We start from the raw sequence: 19,765 nt of genomic DNA on the forward strand, positions 1-19,765 counted from the left end.
TTAATTTAATGCTATATTCTATATATTCTACACAACGGACTGAGTTGCGAAATGCTCCGTTAGCGAAATGCTCATTACATATTATTTGTTATATTTGCTATAATGGACATTGTCGCAAAGCAGCTTTACAGGAATAGAAAATTTTAAAATAAAAATGACTTTTAAAAATGTTATTTATATTTATTCCAAATATGCAAGCCAAAAGTTATCCTCATCATGGTAAGACAGGAGAGTAATTTCACTTCCTTTAATGAAAAATTCAGGCTCAGGGAGATATTTTTTTGCATAACTTGTTAATGAAGATTTAGGTTTAGAACATGCAACATACTGTAACATGTGCAAACAAAAACCTCTCTTGCACAAAACCAGACACAAGACACTTGGCCAAGTAATATGACCAACAATTATATATTTCTAATCAGGCATACTTTATTAAATTTCCTTTATTTTGTCTTTATTTTTGCACATAATTACTTTATCATACATACTACATAAGAAATTACTTTGCAGCTAAAATAAATAGATTGTATTATAAATTATAAATTATTATTTGTGCATGCCTCTTAAAAACTCCAGTAGACAAAACTCAATGTCTTGTGCGATACGAAATTAGTATAAAGTTTTACGGATGGATTATTTTTCTTAGTGCATGTACTGTGCCAATTTGCCTTTTGAGCTTTCACATATTGAAAACATTCTTTTCTGAAATTCTTCCTACTATTGTAATATTTTTACTGTCACTTTAATCTCTATGGCAGTGATTTCCTTTGATATTTTTTCTTTCACTTGAGCAGATTACTTTTTTTTAATAATTGGCTACTTAAGGAGCTTTCAGCTGCCAAATCTCTTCAAACGAACCCTCAAAATGTCCATGGATAATGTATTAATGATTAAATTCTTGATTGTTCTGTTAATCGACTGTCATGATCAGTGAGGAAGATGTTTCCATTTATTTATTTATTTATTTATTTATTTATTTATTTATTTATCTATCATAAATGATGTGTAAAGAATCAGCCCGGGCTATTGCATTTGGACTGAACAAGGAAAGACGGAAAACATACCTAAAACAAAATTGGGGCTATAACAATACCTATTACAGTTAACAATGGAGAAAAAGATTTCAAAAAGAGAAAGAATTTGTGAGAAACCGCATTAAAAATTAATAGGATGAACTGTTTTCTACATATTGCATATATAAATTTCCCAAAGCATCAATTAAACACAAAACTACTGCATAGTGGCAGTAAAAGTATTAAGTAAATTATGATGTTAGATTATACCAGTGTTGTATAAAGTACTAGAAAGCAATACTTGAGTAAAAGTACAAGTATCGTACTAGAAAAAGACTTTGGTAGAAGTGAAAGTTACCTTTTAGAATATTACTCAAGTAAAAGTCTTAAAGTATCTGATATATACTGTACTTAAGTATCAAAAGTAATTTTCTGATATTTAATGTACTTAAGTATTTGAAGTAAAAGTAAAAAGTAAAATTTCAGTGATTTTCGGTAGGCATAAGAGCAGGGGCGGTTCTAGGATTTCATCATTAGAGGGTTTTAGCCCTCAATGAGAATTTAAAACAAGAAGAGTTTTATATTATATATTATATGACTACATAGTAAGCCAAAAGTTATGGTATTATTAAATGGCAAAAGTGGACACCAAATTTTTATGCATGATGTAATGATGCCAGTCTTGAATCAAATCAGTTCATGTATGTGTGCATTCTCTACAATAAAAACAGTGTGTCCAATGAATGCAGTCATTGATAAAAAAAATATTCACAAGACAAAGACCAAATCAATAAATGTTATTTTTATTTAGTATTGAATGGAGTGTTTGCATTAATATTTTGTTTGTGCTATCAACTCTGGTAATAAGAATAGTGAAATTTCACTGCTTTTGGTTGCCGTCTTTGCGGCTTTCTGCTGATTAACTTTATAGATGCTGTAAATGCCTCCAGCTCTGACTAGGCATGCCTGTGCTTCTCCATAGAGGTCGTCCGGACGTGCGTAATGCAGTCTAGGAGCAGTGATTCGCCAAACCTCCCTTATTGCAGTCGCACACATTTCTTCTGATTTTATTTTGTAGTAACGAGTAACAAAGATGCTTAGTGGAAATATAGCGGAGTAAAAGTATACATTTTATCTAGGAAATGTAGTGGAGTAAAAGTGAAAGTTGACATAAATTAAAATGCGAAGTAAAGTACAGATACGTGAAATTTCTACTTAAGTACAGTAACGAAGTATTTGTACTCCGTTACATTACAACACTGGATTATACCTCAAATGTGTGGTGAGATGTGACAGGACACAAGTGTGTAAAGCCAGTGTAAAGTGTGTTAGTGTATTGCGGTTAAGTAAACAAAATCAAAGTTCCAGTTTGTAGCAGCTAGGCAGAAATAAATACGGCATATAAATAAATACAGCATGGGAAAACAGACGAGGGTCTAAAGCAAAAAGTGCTCCGAAGACAGAAAAATTTAAACAGAACAAACACACTTGGACCACGGCCTAGACAACACACAAGGCACAATGAAAGTTCACATTGAGAGGATGAATCATCAGGGCTGAAATAGACAAAATAATCAGGAATGCACAGAAAACATCAAAAAGTCAGTCACAGAACAGGTGTAGAGATTAGACTCAAAATCAAAACAACGCACATATTCAGACACAAACACATAACGTTTACAAAACATGAGAAATGGAAGCAACGCCAAAAGACGCAACATGCTGTGAAAGGAACAATACTATCTGTGGAACAATACTATCTGTGGCAATACTACAATGCTGTGCTTGCTAGAATCCAGTCAGAACAGTAATCATAGCTCTAAAATAAATGAATGGTTAAAATAAATAACTTCATTCGAATAATAATTGTTTATATAGTAACAGCTTATATATAGGGATGTTGTATAGTAGACTACTTTACTATAGTAGACTATGATTACTATGTTAATGTACTATATATTAATGACTTAAGCTACTGTAAGAAAACATGAACAAAGACAATTATTTGAAATGGTGAAGTGTTCTGACTTTATTCAAATTTATGGATGGAGTCTCCATAGTCAGTAACTGTTATGAGTCAGTATGTTTTCTACCAATAAAGATTAAATGTATTAAATATAGATGGTGAAAGAGTATTGGTAAGTAAGCTAGTAAGCTAGTATTGGTATTAGCAAGCTAGAACATTAACAGAAATGTAGAAGTATTTGCAATTTATCCATCCACCTATCCATCCGGCCATCCATACAACCATTCTTTACGATACGATTATCCTACTAGGCCACGGAGAGCCTGGAGCCCATCTCAAAAGACCTGGTGCACAAGGATGCCAGTCTATTGCAGGGCACAATCACACAAAATCTCACACACTACAGATAATTAAGTGACACCAGGCAGCCAACAACACATGTCTTTGTACTAGGGGATGAAAATGAATTACCCAGAGGAAGCACAGGGAGAAGAACTTATAAATATTACCATAAACAAACAAGCAAACCAAAAAAACTACAGTAATCGATAGAAGACTCAAATTGATGGAATCCTTAAGTATATATCCTTGCTTAGCCTCTTTTGTATGTGTTTTTTTTTGTGCAAAACTCCTTGAGAGTCAATTTGAAGAAGAACTCCATGAGAACCAAGCACTACAGCACAGAGTGGGAAAAGCAGGATGGAAGGCAAATGTAGAGAAAATGAAAAAGGAAAGAATAACGTCTCTAGGCCACTATTGACTAAACTGCCAGAGTATGAACACACAAAGAGTTGTCTCTATCGCTTTGTGAAATGTAGAGAGGAGAGAGAGAAGACAGAATTAAAATAAACTAGAAAAAAATGAGAGAAAGCTTCATTAATTTTATACGTTTATAAAAATTACAGTTTTGGAGAGATCTAGATTGTTTTAAAAAAAAGTTAATCCTCCAAATTAGAAAGAGCTACCCCAGTTTGCAGGGATTCTTGTACAAGATCTTCTTAGTTCAATAACTGTTTACTGTTTGTAGTGCAAATGTATAATGCACTGTGGCCCTGATTTAACCAGACCCTAAATATCCACTAACCACACTAACTTGTTGCCGGTGATTTACAAAGGCTAATTTGTATGTATTGCATGCTTCCAAGAAAAGGAGGTTTTAATGTGGTAAGTTCAGATGTCTAAGAAACCCTTGGGGAGAGAAGACTGAACTGAATCTATGTGTACCTCATGAGATATTATGGCATGAAATTTATTGAACCATACAATATTAAAACCTAGTGAATGGTATAATTTTGTCGTCCAGCAGAAAAGACAATATAATTATAATCTCCCCCACCTCACCCCCAATTAACATACACACACACACACGTACACAATTGCATTTCCTGAAATTACTTTCAGGTTTAGCAAATTGCATTAATCCATTTGCATTTTCCTGTATTTTGGTATTTTTAGTTGGAAAAGGCCCTAATTACTTAATTCATTAAGGCAAATTCACAAACCAATGGTGCATTCTGTTTTGCTGAAATCCTCCCTAGACTCTGTTAATAAATCAGTGTGTACTTTTTTTGTGAGTGTCATCATGTTCATCAAGTTTCCATGTGTTTATATATTTACACAGCTCATTAGCAATAAAATGGCCTACCTGCTCAGCAGGGATCTATTGGAGATCCAGCTTCTGTCTCTGTTATATAGCAATAATACTTTTTTAATATTTTAAAGTTAATTTTTGTATACATTGTAAATGTTTCAGTTTCAATAGATGAATAAACCTTTTATATGTTTAATAAAGCTTTCTCCCTAATTTTCTTCAGCATGGCAAGTATGCAATTTAACCTAGAACAAACAGCTCTCTGATATTAGCTTTGGGAGCACTGAAACACAATAGGTGTTGGAAAACTGCTCTGCAATTTTGGGTCAATGACTGTAATAATTGGGTGGGAGGTTGTGAGTCTCATAGCTCCAGATGGGCTTGAGTTATACTGTATGGCATCGTAAAGTATTCTCAGGGAAAGAACATTAGGATTAACTAGATTTCTGTACATGACATTAGTTAAACAATAACATATTGTCTAATCTGCTACCAAGTGATAATAGACAAATATATATTGCTAAAACTAATAACACTAACTATAGACATGTAAACTGTGTATCTGATCATACTAATGCTGAATATGCCATTTTTTAAATAACCTTGAATTGTCTGTAATTCACAATTTATTGGTAATGTGTTTAAAATTGTATGAAGATGTCAGAACATAAGAAGACAGTGACCTTGAAAAACATCAAAAAAAAATCAACAATTTTGTAGCAGGAGAAGTATTCTTTGTAAATACAATAAACTACAAACTACATCTTGACTTTTGTAAATTATTGTTCTTAATTTGGGGAAAAAATCCAGATTAAAAATGTTTTATTTTAAAAAATAAAAAAATAAAAATTGTATATATATATATATATATATATATATATATATATATATATATATATATATATATATATATATATATATATATAAATATATTTATAGAGGGGCACGGTGGCTTAGTGGTTAGCACGTTCGCCTCACACCTTCAGGGTTGGGGGTTTGATTCCCGCCTCCGCCTTGTGTGTGTGGAGTTTGCATGTTCTCCCGTGCCTCGGGGGTTTCCTCCGGGTGCTCCGGTTTCCTCCCCCGGTCCAAAGACATGCATGGTAGGTTGATTGGCATCTCTGGAAAATTGTCCGTAGTGTGTGATTGCGTGAGTAAATGAGAGTGTGTGTGCCCTGCGATGGGTTGGCACTCCATCCAGGGTGTATCCTGCCTTGATGCCCAATGACGCCTGAGATAGGCACAGGCTCCCCGTGACCCGAGGTAGTTCGGATAAGCGGTAGAAAATGAATGAATGAATGAATGAATATATATATATACATTTTTTGTAACATTTATAATATAATTCCAGTGTTTGAGTGTTACAGACCAATTTTATTTATGTGAAAAGACCATTCAAAATTGTATAAAAAAATGATAAAGATAATTGACCTACATTATGCCATGAAGATTCTTCAGTAATTGCACAGTTAACACAATTCATCTACATTTTATTAATAAGTTTATAAATTCAAAGACCAGCCATACAAGTACTGAACTTAATGTAATTCTGAACTGAAGCGCTGAAATTCTATCAAGATTTTTAAGATCACTGTTTCAAGATCACTGAAAACAACTTGGAACTTTTCAAGCTCTGAATACAATGGCTTTCAGCGTTACTATCTAACTAAGTTAGCTACTTGCTACCTGTATGAATTAGATGCTTAGCATATTTACCTGGGTTCTTTTTTTTATTTAAATCTTATTAAGTTATCTTAAGGGGGCACGGTGGCTTAGTGGTTAGCACGTTCTCCTCACACCTCCAGGGTCGGGGTTCGATTCCCGCCTCCGCCTTGTGTGTGTGGAGTTTGCATGTTCTCCCCGTGTCTCGGGGGTTTCCTCCGGGTACTCCGGTTTCCTCCCCCGGTCCAAAGACATGCATGGTAGGTTGATTGGCATCTCTGGAAAATTGGCCGTAGTGTGTGATTGCGTGAGTGAATGAGAGTGTGTGTGTGCCCTGCGATGGGTTGGCACTCCGTCCAGGGTGTATCCTGCCTTGATGCCCGATGATGCCTGAGATAGGCACAGGCTCCCCGTGACCCGAGGTAGTTCGGATAAGCGGTAGAAAATGAATGAATGAATGAATGAAAGTTATCTTAAATCTTATGATAGTTATCATGTGGACAAAATTTGGCAAATGTACTATTAGTTAGTTAGATGATGTTAATCATATTATATTTGTGTTCTCTCACTAACAATCTTTTGCTAGCTAATGGACATCCTGTAAAACATTTCCATATTCCTTCACAAAAATTGTCTTTAGGTAACTGAACTAGCTCGGTAGCAAATGGAGATCAAATGCAAGGTTTTTTTTTGCTTAATTAGGTCATTTTGACCAATATGTTATACATGTTGATTCACATTATAGGTAAATTAGCCAGCTTGATTTTAGCTTATGTGAGATTTTGTTGACAGAACATTTCTTTCACATACAGTAATATGTTCCTAGTCTCTAGTATCTAGTCTTACGTTTCCATTTGAAGCTAAAACAAATGTAGTATGTGAAAGGTGGGGGAATATAAAACAAGAGCAACCTTTTTTATCACTTGTTACAATTAAAGTCAAGGTTTTTTGATTAGGGAGTTTATTTAACCCTTGTGTGCATACAGTTTTGTGTGAAGTATACACTCTGTGAGATTTAGGCCATCACATGACCAAGTCTTTTGATCTTGTTCTTTCCCTTGTTTTTGGAGTTTGTCTCTATCCCACCCTAGTTACACTGTTTGCCATGTTTTGACCACAGCCTGTGTTTTTGACCTGTCTTTGTCTGCTTTGGATTGTATAAATATAAAGCCCACTTGCACCTGTATTCTCACAGCCTGCCTCTGCTTTGTGATCATCTGACATGTTCCCAGTATTCATAAGATAATTATGTGCCAGTTGTAAGACCGTAAGAGCGCTGCATGTGCACCACAATGCTGGCATATTATAAAAAATAAATAAAAAAAAACACTCACTTTTAAGCTTATTTGACACCCAATGTGATGCTACTTCCAGTATACTCGCATAACCAATGCAGAAGGCTGGGGCAAACGCAGCAACCACTTCGTGACACCTTCTTAGACACAATCAGACATGTCAGAGTAGGCTGAGAATAGAGCAATTATTTGTTGCACTAGATTATTAAATATTACGTGAAAATGGCTTAAATATTACGTGAAAGCTAGTTAATCCAGTGAGATGTTATTATGCCTGTGCACAGCGGCAGTTACAGCCTTCAAGGCATTTTCATTTTATATAATACATAAACACAAATGACATGAGGGCATGAGAGAATAAATAAAGTCATACACATTCAAAATTGTTAAGACTGCACTTAAGATGGTGTTAAAATGGCATGTGCTGTAAGAAGCTATGCTGTGGTGCCAGACCCTGTCTGGTGTAAAAAAAAAAAACCTTTAAATGTGCAGATGTAGCCATGTCACAGCTTAGCTCTGTATCTGCAAATTAGCTAGCAAATAATCCTCCATTACCAATCAATTCACATAGCCTGAATCTTTGGAGAAAGTTCTGTCAAAATCATAAATATTCACAAATGTATGCAGATATATATAAAACATGATGTTTTTTCCATGAGGGTTTTTCTTAATACATGCAGTAATGCATATATTTGAACACTTTTTTAATGTCCTTTGGGTTCTTTAATTTTTGTGCTTCAGCTTCAAAATTTCTTTAACTCTTCAACACTGAATAGAAACTGGGCATCCAACTGTCATTGCTTGCTCACTGTGTTGGCTTGTTGTTAAGACAAAGTGTTAGGTTCACTGCTGCAACAATAGCCAAAAGCTGACAAGGCCTCCATTACAGTGCCATTTTTAGCAAGCGGTTCTTTTCTAAATACTTTGAAATGTTATTATGGAATATGGAATAACACATCCCCTAATGTGTGCTAATAATCGGCATTTCAGCTAATATGTTTTCAACAGTATTAAAACAGTGTTTTCTTAAAATGTCTGTGCAATTTAACATCTTGACGTTATCAGCAGGGAAAACTGGTGATATGTTGTCAGCATAGTCACAAATCCAAGGCTAACACTAAGGCTCACCCATGGGAACACCACTCCTCTTCAGCTCGCATGTCTAACACATTTGCCCCACTTAGATAGGCACCCACTGAGAAGCCTGATGGAAGTACAATGGTTATAGGTGCTACTGTAGCAGCTGAAGTTGTACCAGGAGCCAGGATGCCAGAAATTGCAGCTAATCAGGTTTTCAATATAGATAGCCATGTAGATGCTAATAACTTGGGTCACTTATAGTTGATGGTAACATTGTAAAAGAGTGTAAAGCGACATCCTCATTATTGTAACATAGATCGTAGTGTTGTGACAGCCTAGTTAATTTGTGACAATCCAGAGCTGTGGCCAGGCAACAGACAAAATGTGTGCTTGAGATTCCTTTATATTAAAATTAAATCTGTTTCCTGTTATACAATTATATACACCACCCTTTTCTAATAGAGAACTATAATAATGACACTGTAGGCACAACCCACACATCTGGATATGGATTTAATGAAAGGATTTCACATAAAATTGCATTTTAAGAGCACCAGAAAGAGCACCAGCCTGTTCAATCATTTCTACCAATTAGGGTTTATAGGCCACCGGGGCAGTATTTTGAATTTCTTTACAACTCTGCAAAGTAGTAACCATTGAAGATTTAATTGGAGGCTGATCTGATTGTTACATGAATCACATATTATGGCAAACACACTCTTGATTTAATAATGGCATTTGGTAAGGATATAAAAAACGTAGTCACATTTCCCAAGTCTGAAATCTCAGATCAGTTCTTTTTACATTTCAATACATTTTCCTTGCTACTGTGTTAAAAGTACAATATGTTCAGCTACTGCAAATGCCAATGCCCTGCTTTTAATGATCATACACACACTCACTTTAAAACACACTTTAAAGCAGGTCACTTAAAAGTTATGCATAATTGGCATTATATTAAATTGGTAGACTTCCAAATTGCATAAAAAGAGAGCCTTCTTAGCTGGTCAAAGGCTCTTATTGCTGCAAGATCAGCATATATCTCCAACCTAATTTAATACAAAAACATCAACCAGATTTCTATTTAGCAATATGACAGTCATGAAAATACAAACACCAACAATATGTAATAAAAACAGTTCTGAATATTCTTTGACAATATTCAAAATGTTGACAGAAATTTTACACAGTATTACTTTAGTCAGACAGTTTGCTAATTAGTTATATGGAGATATATAACCACAATCAGAAAGATTAATTTCATTTACTGCTATTTAACCAAATTTATTTAACTCATTTCCACCTCAAAATAATCAATTTGGTGTTTATAAAATCTGATTAAATTAAATAGCTACCTATTTTTTTTTTCAATTCTAAAAAACAAAAAAACAAAGCTTTTTATCACATCTATATAAAAAGTAATAATCTGCTCCATTAGCATTGGCTATGTAATTAAATCTTTTAAACAAGCCATTATCAAACCACTGATTTAAAACTCCATGCATAAATCTTTAAGGCAGTATCAATCTATCATTTTCCTTTATTCCCAAGATCCTAAAGCTTGTATCTCAGTAACTGAGCTTTTTGCCCTATTTATGCTATCTCTGTATACCATTATTCATAAACATGATTTTATCTACCGGTGCTGTGTAGATAACACATACACTAGGTGAATATCTCAGCAAAGTCAGATTCCATATCTTAATAAAGCTAAGGAATGCAAAGAAGACATTTGGCATGGAATGCTGAGTAACTTACGTCTCCTTAATTCCGACAAGAAATTAGAATGTCCACCACGGACCCCAGGCAGCTAGATGTAAGCTTTCTTATGTTGTAATATCATTATGATTATGTTGGCCTTTCATGTGCGTCACACACAGCAGTGAAAGATCTTAGTGCAATTATTGTCTCCAGTCTGTCGTTTGAAGCTGATGAAGATAATATTACTAGGGCAGCTTTTTTCATCCCAGTATTGTTAAAGAAAACTAGGGTTGTTACATTTGTTGGGTTGTTAGGTTGGGATATTGTAAGTTCAGCCTTGCTTTGGAACAGCCAGAGCCCTTAGAATAGAGATTTAAAATTTTTTCCATAGTCAAATTTCACACTGCCATATAACAGTGGATGTGGGATGTCATGGGATGTGGTAGCTTAGCAGTTAAAGCATTGGCCCACTGATTGAAAGGTCAGGTTCACCAAGCGTCCACTGCTGGGACCTTAAACAAGGCCCTTAACCCTCAATTGCTCCGTTGTATAAAAATGTAAGTTGCACTGGATAAGGGTGTCTACCAATTGCTGTAAATGTAATAGCTATGGCATTTAATAATGATTTTGATCTTTAGATTTGTTTCATCTGCTGTGTTTTCAGCTGCTTAGTTTTTACTCAGTTTTCATTTTCATAACTCAGGAACTGGAATCATCACTCATCTATAGAATAAGATTATGAACTGGGGTATTTAACCATTCCAACCACCGTAACACCATAAAGTAATATGGTTTTGAAAATCTAGAAATATTTAGCACTGTGTTTTAAACACACTAATTTCACTTCATTATGTCTCAGAGTTTAGTCAAAATAGAGATTTTTTTTTCCTTCACATTCTTGCTTTAGACAACATTCCCATGTTTTGTTTTTGTCCCAGAGCAAGAGTATTGATGTCATCAGTATCGCAGCTTTGTCGAAATGTCTTATTTATATCCAATGTGCAAATTTCCAGTGCACCCAGAACACAGTCAGATGATGATGCAAGCATAGTGAATAGAGTAAGGAAGAAGGATTTTGGAGCGTGCAAGAGATAATTTTCAAGAAAATAATAAATAAAAGTGATATTTCTTTTCTAAATTATATACTGGGATTGTGCCACAAGAAAATGGCCAATAGAAAATGGCCAATAGAAAATGGCCACACTGCTTTGAACTGAGAGGAGGGATACAGTAAATCAGATCTATACATTTATGGGGAACAGTAAAGGATCTCAGAATTCACACCAAACACTGACACAGATTGGTACAACGCAGAAGATCATTTCAGGTTCCACTTCTGTCAGTCATGAACTTAAAGTTGAGGCTGCAGTGGACAAAGTCTCATCAAACGGGAACTGAACTGAAGACTGAACAAACATAGCTTGGTCTGCTGAATATCAATTTCTGCTCAGCCACACAGATGGTAGGGTCAAAATTTGACACTAGTAGCATGAATCCATGGACCCAACTTGCCGTGTCAACAGTCCAGTCTTCTTACAGCATTATAGTGCACCATGTCACAAAGCAAAAGTTTTTTGTAACAGGTTTCATGAACAGGACAATAAGTTGAGTGCTCTTCAGTGGCTTTCCCAGTCATTGGATCTGAATTCAATAGAGAATCTTTAAGGTGTGTTAGAAAGAGAGACTTTGTGTGTGATGCAGTCTTGACAACATGGACCAGAATTTCAAAGGAATGTTTTCAACATTTTGTGGAAATCATGCTACAATGAACCGAGTCTGTTTTGAAAGCAAAAGCAGGCCATACTTAATTAATTCCTGTAGTCTTGCTGCAATGTTAATTGACTAGTAATCATTAATATTATAAAAGCCAGGCTTGGATATCTAATACATGGGCAAAATTTTTTTATAATATTATAACTATATACATTGCATGTGATTGATTCAAATTTGAAAAAAAAAAGGTACTGATTAAAAGGTTTGCTGTTTTGTTGAGTTCATAACTATGCTCCAGATGTCAAACTCTGCTGTGGTGCTGATCTGGCTCATTTCACTGTGACTTATATTCATGGCTCTATGTATCTGTGTATTTAAAGTCAGTTGATATTTGAATCATAATCACTGGTATGTCATGTGTGTGTGTGTGTGTGTGTGAGTGAGTGTGTGTGGGCATGCAAAAAAACTATTTGGAAATCACAGCAGGTAAGCATTCCTTTAGGAAATCACTGAGCCAATGAACCGAGAACTAACCTGTACCTCTACCTCAGCGATGTTGTGTGTGTGTGTATGTGTGTGTGTGTGTGTGTGTGTGTGTGTGTGTGTGTGTGTATGCATACTGTTATTGTTGAGTCAAGTGATATTTTTGTACGAATGTATACAGAATTCCTTATCACTGTATCCCTTTTAACAAGCTTTAACTCAGAAAGAAATTGTTGAACTTTTGATAGAGAATTTTGTAAAACATTAATATGAATATGAATTAATGGATACTGTGATGTTGCAGTAAATCTGTAAAATCTTGTTTAAAGGGCACAGTTAATGGCTGAAATGAAATAGACCAACCCAGGATGTGGATTTCTTTCACGGCTACCTAACCAGCTACCTAGCAAACTTCAGAATAGATATAAATATATATTGTTAGTCTAATGCATAATCCCATGCTACATTTTTGCCTGCTAAAGAACAACAGCCAGCAAAAAATATTTTCTAGCACACTAACCAAACCCTTTTGGGGTAATTTAAAGAAAAAATGGCTTAACATTAAAAAGCAAATTTAGAGTATGCATCTAGCATTTATTAACGTCGTGTTTGGTGAAACGGTGAAAAAATCCTGTTGTGTGTCGCCTGTACAAAATCCAGTTATTTATTTTATGTTATGTCCTAGTCATGTGGTGTTGTTAGTTTTGTTTTCAGGGTATGTTTTATTCTGCACCTGGGTCTGGTTTTCAGCAATGTGGTGGTTTGAGCTCTTGGTGGAGTTCCTGGTTCGACCCTCACCTCTGGAGGTGTTATTTGAACAACACAACAACATACTTAACAAAACCAAATGCGACATTGAAAAAGACAGATACAACAGGGCAGTTATATATATATATATATATATATATATATATATATATATATATATATATATATATATATAGGGCAACACATTAGGAATAATGGAAAACACATGTGACAACCACACAAGGTTAGAAAAGCTATAGCAATACACCTGTCAGCATTTTTTCCAGTAGTTCCTGACAGATGCGAATACAACTACAATAAAACTAACAAATGGTAGAAGATTAAATAACTGGTTTAATTAGCTGGGTTTCATTTATTGTGCAGACAACTTCACTGAAAATAGATCAAATGATTTAACATAAAATTGTACATAAAACTTTAACATAAAACTGAAAATAAAAGTATATAGCAGCAGAAACTGAGAAATCTGAACCAAATAAAGAGAGCACTTACTTCAGAGAGTCAGAAATGCATCATTATGACCTGCTATTTATGGTCATTATGGTACTTTAGTGTGCACTGGATTTACTGTATAGTGCGCTATGGGTAATAATATGTTTAACTATCCAGAAACAAGTTTTCTTCCCTGAAAACTTTTCAGACAACACAACAAAATGGCTGAACACCACATGGTACATAATATACAGAATTGTGACTAGGTTACAGCAGCCGTGTAACAGGAAATAAAAAATACAAAGCAGGTGATGAAGTGTATTGCAATTTTACACACACTGTATGCAGCTACATGATTAGATTTGGCTTTTGGATTTCACTCAAGGTTTTGTTTCATCTCCATCTTGTCCAATATTATGTATTAAACTTCAATAGACAAAAGCGGCAACAGTTAAGATATAAGTTTCCAACAGCAAACACTGATTCTACACCTGCTACTCCAGAGATAACTGCAAACATGACCTCTTCTGCTCTCTATACCTGCCTCATCCATCCTGATGCCCTACTTCTGGTTGGGGTTCTCATCACCTGGAGGTTGCTACAGTAGCTGCTTCTGAGGAAGGGCCAACATGGACAGACTGGAGATGGTACCAATTAGGAACCATAGATATGGCTTTGGATTGCTATTGCCACAAACAGTATAACACTCAAGCCTCCCTCTGTGAACATTTTATAACTTCAACAAGACAGACTTCATGCTATAAGTAGAATGAATTTCCAGTTACACAAGTGCACTTTATGACCATATAGTATACAGTTATGAAGGGAAATGATTTACAACCACACTATCAGGTGTCACCAAGATGGGGAAGGTTTCTCGCTCATATCATCTCAGGGAGTTTTTCCTACTGTTACTAAGCAGCCGAGTTCAAAATTAATCTTGATTGTTTGTTTGGTTCATATCAATAGGTGTTTATTGGTTCTGGTTTTGAAGTGATGAAGATTTGCTTTGGTAAGACTTGGCAACCTGGCTACCTATACAAATCAACCAAATGTGTTTAGTGAATATGTATTCAATGCATTTTAATATACCAGGTATACTGTAAACAGCTGGTTTTACTGTTTGCCTACTGTTGTATTCCATTGATTTTCCACTGATCTTCAATCAGCATCTTGATTAAAAAAATATTCTTATGTACACTATTGGAGCTACACTATACACTAGACACCTGACCTTCAAAACCCCTATTCCCATATGTGATTCTTCTCCAAACTGTTGCCACAATGTTAGAACCACACAATTGGCTACAGTGACATTCTATGCTGTAGCTTCACTGGAACTAAGAGGCCTAAACTTGTTTCACCATGACAATGCCCCTGTGCACAAATCAGAGTGCATAAAGGCATAGTTATGTCAAAGCTGAAGTGGAAGAGTGCACAGAGCCCTGACCTCAATCCTAAAGAACATCTTTAGGATTAACTGGAAAGCAGACTGCACACCAAGCCTTCTTGCTTGACATTAGTGTCTGACCTTGCTAATGCTCTTGTGGCTAAATGAGCAAAAATCCCCACAGCCATGCTCCAAAATCTAGAGAAAAGCCTTTTTTTTTTTTTTAGAACAGTGGAGGCTGTTATAGAAGCATGACATGGACCAACTTCATATCAGTGTTTTTGGAATTTAATGACTTCAGCAAGTAAATAGATTTGCGACAGTCACATATTTTTGACAAATAAGCTATTTTCATCCAGGGACATTCTAAACAGAATCCTGGGATAAGTTGTTTCACACTGCTCGTACTTTAACCTCGATATTCATACTCTGACATTTACATATTTATGGGGTCAACAACCATGATTGGATGACACAGTACACGACCGCTTTTAATAATGAGTTGTCTCACGCTGTACATGTTTGGCATCACGATGTTTCATTAACACCACAAAAGTGGTATAACCTTTCATAATCTCGGGTAACAGTAATATGCAATCGGTTTTACATTCAAATTATGTGACAATTCTTGCCAATAAACAATTGCATGTACAATTTTTTTTTTAAATACTTTGAAGAAGATGCGCAATTGGAGCATCTTGAACCTATTTAGCTGGCTGTTAACAACAGACTTGCCCTCAAATGGTGATTCTTCTCTATTCTGACCTGTATGATTATTTAATGAATTTAATTTAATTAATAAACATTTTATGAGTAGCAGTAAAGTAGAGTAGATGGGTAGTAGTGGCTCAAGCAGTTAAGGCTCTGGGTTGTTGCTTGGAGGATTAGGGTTCAAGCCCTCGCACTGCCAAGTTAACCCTCAAATGGTTCCAAGTGGTTTTGTATCATGGATGACCCTGCACTCTGCCCCAACCTCCAAATTTGGGATATGCAAAGAAAGAATTTCACTTTGCTGTAAAGTATATGTGACAAAAATAAAAGCTTCTCCTTCTAGAGGTAGCAATGTACAGTGTTTCCAAAAGCAGTAGATGTTGAAGTATAAATGGTTAAGGTTTAGGTGCAGTGAAGGTAGTAGACCTGTATTGTAGGTAGTAGACACATGTGCAGTACTCCTCTTCTGATCCATTGTTCTTTTCTTCTGTACATAAATGTCACACACTTTGTCAAGCAAAAAGACCAGGAAAAGACCAGGAAAGCAGCAGAAAGTTTAACTGTGCTTTAAATTGATTGCTGTAGTATGATTTATGGTGAGTACAAGACAAAAAAGGCGGAAAATATTTGACAGACAGAAAACCACTTGAGTAAGGAACTCACTAAAGAAAACAGACAAACAAGTAGACACCATTGAGGTAACTCATCAGATTATAGACAGTGACACTCTAACAGATCTGGCAGTCACCATAGTAGATGCAGATCACATTTAAATGTGTTAGGACTCTAAAAACTGGATAGTTGTGAATACAAATCCCTGAAATTCTAGACAGCAACTGTTGAGACTGTGCATTCTGTATTGTAGACCTTGAGATATTTCAACACCAAGCAGCCAAAAGACCATTACTGAATGTTAGGCGTGTGTGATATAATGATTTAACATCCCTGGTCGGCGTATTAATATGGAATGATTTTTAGCATTTGTTTTGAAGTGACAATACCAATGCTGTTCCTTACACCAAATTCATCTGCCATCTCGTTTTTTATCATAGAAAATCTAGGAGATTGTGCTTGACTTAGCTAGCAGCCAAGTACTTATTTTATTTATGCCACCAAAATTAAATATGCTTACGATCAATTGTCAGACATGACACAATTTACAAACAGTGTTAATTATGATGATAATTAGAAAATGATTAAATAATCTGTTTTTTTTTCTGCACCAGTGAAATTAAAAATAAGCTCAAACTAATAAAGAACAGAGAAAATGTTGGGCATGTGGTCATTAGGCAAGAATTAGTAATTTATTAACTGTACATCAATGCTGAATTACCTAAATATCCACAAACTAGATGAGTCTTCAGGAGTTTCTACTGGCAGTATACGGTTCTTGATTACCCACTGAAATGGTGGAAATGCTTGTTTTCCTATCTTTTACTAGGCTATTGGTTCCGGGTGATTAAACGGTTTATTGCGTTTTATTTTTTTATTGTAAATCACAAGCAGTAAAAAATCAATATCACACAAGCCTACTGAATGTGCAGCAATGCACACCATTGTACGATCCGCACAGATGGTATTAAGGAAAAGGGAACAGCAGGTTCACAAATGCGAAACAAACGTGGGGGACAATGAAAAACTGGATGTCATATAGAGTGTTTGTTTGTGTGATTATGTGGGTGTGTGCTCAAGACTGGAGTGGTTACCATGTACTTAAATTGTGTGGCAGATTTAATTATTACTGGGCCGCTATCTAGTAAACAATACATTATGCAAGTGACAAAACAAAGTGCATGTTAAGCAGTGTTGCAGGAGAGAGAAAATAAAAGGATGAAAATAATGTACTTTTATTTCTTATTAACTGAGATGGCTATAAATTATTTGGTGTTTCTTCTTTAGCAACAACACATATGTCTATACATCTCTTGCCTTGATGAAGTGAATCAAAGCGCATCAAAGAACAAAACCCACACCACAGCAACCACTCTGTAGGCTAATTGAGTGTGCTTCATATAAACCCACCGGTCATGTTTCATATACTGTAAACCCGGCTGTGTCTTCCGGAACTTGCATAAACAGGGAACAAAGGGGCCAATTTAGGCTCCTACTGATATACAGCTAAGCTTATACATAGTGACAGAAACAGGGTGCACTAAACCCTAAAGTGCGATTCGCTGCCAAGCTTGTGACTGAGAGAACAAACACATACAAACACAGAACATGCTACACAAGTGTTTAATAGATGAGACAGTTGGTGTATTTGTTTTAAATTGATAAATGACACAAACTACACACAGTCTCTCTCTCTCTCTCTCTCTCTCTCTCTCTCTCTCTCTCTGTCTCTCTCTCTCTCTCTCGCTTTCAATCAATCAGTATACACAATGAACACATATGCACAGAAAGAAATTTGAGCACATGTGCTATTTTTGTGTGGATAGTTCTCTCTCTCATACACGTACACACACACACTACCTTGTACGAAGTGGCTGTGTGTGTGTGTGTGTGTGTGTGTGTGTGTGTGTGTATTTTTGGGGTTGGTAGTTCCAGGCTGAATAAAAGCCAGCCAATAGCTCAAAAGAACAAGGATACGCACAGATACACACCAAAATCCATGGTAATGTATATGCTTAAAATATGAAGAATATGAAGAAAAGACGCATACCCTACTTTTGGGGTTGGCATTATAGTTTTAGGATGTACAGTAGATAGTGGGGTCTATGGTGGTGTGGACTTGTATGTATGGACTTTGGAATATATATTTCTCAATAATAATTCTTTTTCATTTAAACTTATCCTAGAGTGTTAGAGCGTGGGCCAAGCGACAGCCACACACACACACACACACACACACACACACACACACACACACACACACACGCACCTGCGATTTAGCCCGCTGTCCATGTCCATCTTCGACTTCCGATGAGCTATTCATGTTCACTCCCCATTGATCACTCACCATTCTCCAAGAAAAAAAAAAACAGTACCTTCACCGATCCTTCTGTCTATTAGCAGCAGTAATGAGAGATTTTCCAACTCAGTAATTCCATAAAAAAGACAGATAGATGTAGGCAAACGAGACAGACATGAGCCTGGACTGTTGGGGCTGCTACTGCGCGGATTTCAGCACCACACACACCACAATAACATCCTGTACTTAGAAAACAAGAGAGAGAGAGAGAGAGAGAGAGAGAGAGAGAGAGAGAGAGAGAGAGAGAGAGAGAGAGAGAGAGAGAAAACCAAACTCCAATATTTTCTCCTTCTTAAGTCTGAGCTCTTTTTTTCCCGTATTCTCAAAATGCAATAGCGTCCTCTTGAGATGAGATTGTGTTAATTAGGAAATCAAAAATTAAAAAAAAGGAATAAAAAAGAAAAATACGTCGCGCGCATTGAGTAATCCACCAAATCCATTGCGCTTGAATTGAACTCTATACGTTAGTTGTAATAAGTTATCTATGAAAAAAATCCACAGCATTATCTGTTTCTCTCTGACTGGAGCTGTCCGGAGCTGAACGCAGCGCTCGCGGCATCTCGTGTGGGACCGTGCTGGCCAGTGGGCTCCTTTTCTCTGTGTGTCCTAGGTTACCGGTTCGAGAGAGAGAGAGAGAGAGAGAGAGAGAGAGAGAGAGAGAGAGAGAGAGAGAGAGACTTGCATGGGAAAAATAATAATAAATAAATCGCGCTTTAGATTAGAACGAGTGCGCACAGCAACCCCGCCCCGCTGCCGCTCCCACCTCACCGGGCGCTCGGATTGTTCTATTTATTTCTTTATTTCTCTTATTTTATCCTTTTATTTAATCATATACCGTTTTTTGTCAGTCATTTTAGAGTTTACTCTACCTCACCCGAGGTCTAGTTGAATAAAATCAACTGCCTGGGAAATTCTAGGGGGGGTCTGTTCCTATTATGTGCAACCAATGAGAAAACAAGGCTGTATAACTATATATATATATATATATA

The 19,765-nt window shown here is 36.0% G+C and overlaps 1 protein-coding gene across 2 annotated transcripts in view; it reads right to left on the reverse strand.

Moving 5' to 3' along the window:
• The window catches only part of fibcd1b (fibrinogen C domain containing 1b), a 98,885-nt gene extending 80,093 nt beyond the window's left edge, over positions 1 to 18,792 (reverse strand). For both annotated transcript variants that reach the window (XM_060863082.1, XM_060863081.1), the window contains exon 1: positions 18,687 to 18,792. In XM_060863082.1, the coding sequence (XP_060719065.1) occupies positions 18,687 to 18,767 (81 nt within the window). In that variant the 5' untranslated portion in view covers positions 18,768 to 18,792. The remainder of the gene's footprint in view (positions 1 to 18,686) is intronic.
• Between the last annotated feature and the right edge of the window lie 973 nt (positions 18,793 to 19,765).

This window comes from Tachysurus vachellii, chromosome 26, assembly GCF_030014155.1.
Source record: "Tachysurus vachellii isolate PV-2020 chromosome 26, HZAU_Pvac_v1, whole genome shotgun sequence".
NCBI lineage: Eukaryota > Metazoa > Chordata > Actinopteri > Siluriformes > Bagridae > Tachysurus > Tachysurus vachellii.